At 48.1% G+C, this 1,285-nt stretch overlaps 1 protein-coding gene across 1 annotated transcript in view; it reads right to left on the minus strand.

Moving 5' to 3' along the window:
* The window catches only part of COL5A1 (collagen type V alpha 1 chain), a 108,205-nt gene that overhangs the window by 55,243 nt on the left and 51,677 nt on the right, over window positions 1-1,285 (minus strand). Inside the window, exon 17 of the mRNA XM_031057288.1 lies at window positions 25-78. Coding sequence (XP_030913148.1) covers window positions 25-78 — 54 coding nt within the window. The remainder of the gene's footprint in view (window positions 1-24; window positions 79-1,285) is intronic.

The raw sequence follows: 1,285 nt of genomic DNA on the forward strand, positions 1-1,285 counted from the left end.
AAATCCATAAAAACCTGGCACTACCTTTGGTCCTGTCTGGCCTGGCATCCCCCGGGCACCGTCACTGCCAGCTCGTCCCTGCAACAGAGAGCACCAAAGTCAAATCCAGAGGGCAACACAGAACCACAAATGGGGCTGAGACAGGGCTTAGTTAAGCCAGAGAGAGGGTTTATTTAAGCCAGGCAGCTCCTCTTGGCGAGGGAAAAATCCCTGTTCTGTGTTTGAAGGCACATCCTGGGGTTAATGAGAGGTGGGAGATGAATGGCAGCAAAACCACTTCCCTACATGGGCCATGGTCGTTGGTTTTATGTGAAAAAATTAAATCTCCCATTTGAAAAAATAAAATCTCCCAGCGCATCTGAAGAGATGCTAATGGCTGCAAATTGGAATGAGAGTTTCTGTTTCCAGGAAGGCAGAAGTGGGTCACACACAAGACTTGCTCCTTCCTTCCTCTGGCAAGTTGAGTCACGGCGAGCCAGAGGGTGGTGTGAAATAAAAATCAGAATTAGGGGTGGAAACAGAGCAGGATTTACACCTGATCCATTCTTGGGACTGGATTCTGCCTGGAGTGGGGACTCTGAGCCAGTTCAAAGCATTTGTGCAGCTGCAACCCCAACACCAGGGAGCCAAAAAACCCTGGGATGAAAGAGTGGGATGAGCAGCCTTGAATTCCCCCCACACTGTCCAGATTTTAACTCCCATCCTTCTTTGTGTCCTCCAAGATTTTAACTCTCCTCCTCATTTCTGTCCTCCCAGTTTTCAACTCCCATCCTCATTTTCATCCTCCCAATTTTTAACTCTCCTCCTCATGTGTGTCCTCCCAGATTTCAACTCCCATTCTCATTTGTGTCCCAAATTTTAACTCCCATTTTCATTCATGTTTCAAATTTTAACTCTCATCCTGATTTTTGTCCTCCCAAACTTTAACTGTCCTCCCAAATTTTAACTCTTATCCTGGTTTCTGTCCTCCCAAATTTTAACTCCCATTTTCATTTGTGTCCCAAATTTTAACTCCCATTCTCATGTTGCATCCTCCCAAATTTCACCTCCCATCCTTCTCTCCTCCGAGATTTTAACTCCTATCCTGGTGTCCTCTCAGATTTCAACTCCCATCCTTGTGCCCTCCCAGATTTAACTCCCACCCTGATTTCTACCCTCCCAGATTTTCCCTCCCATGCTGGTTTGTGTTCCCCAGGATGGAGGAGCTCAGCCCGGCCGCCGGCCGGCTCTTGCGCAACGCCCTCGGTGCAGAGGAATTGGAGGAATTGTTTGGCAGCCGGAGGCG

This window comes from Geospiza fortis, unplaced genomic scaffold (assembly GCF_000277835.1).
Source record: "Geospiza fortis unplaced genomic scaffold, GeoFor_1.0 scaffold27, whole genome shotgun sequence".
NCBI lineage: Eukaryota > Metazoa > Chordata > Aves > Passeriformes > Thraupidae > Geospiza > Geospiza fortis.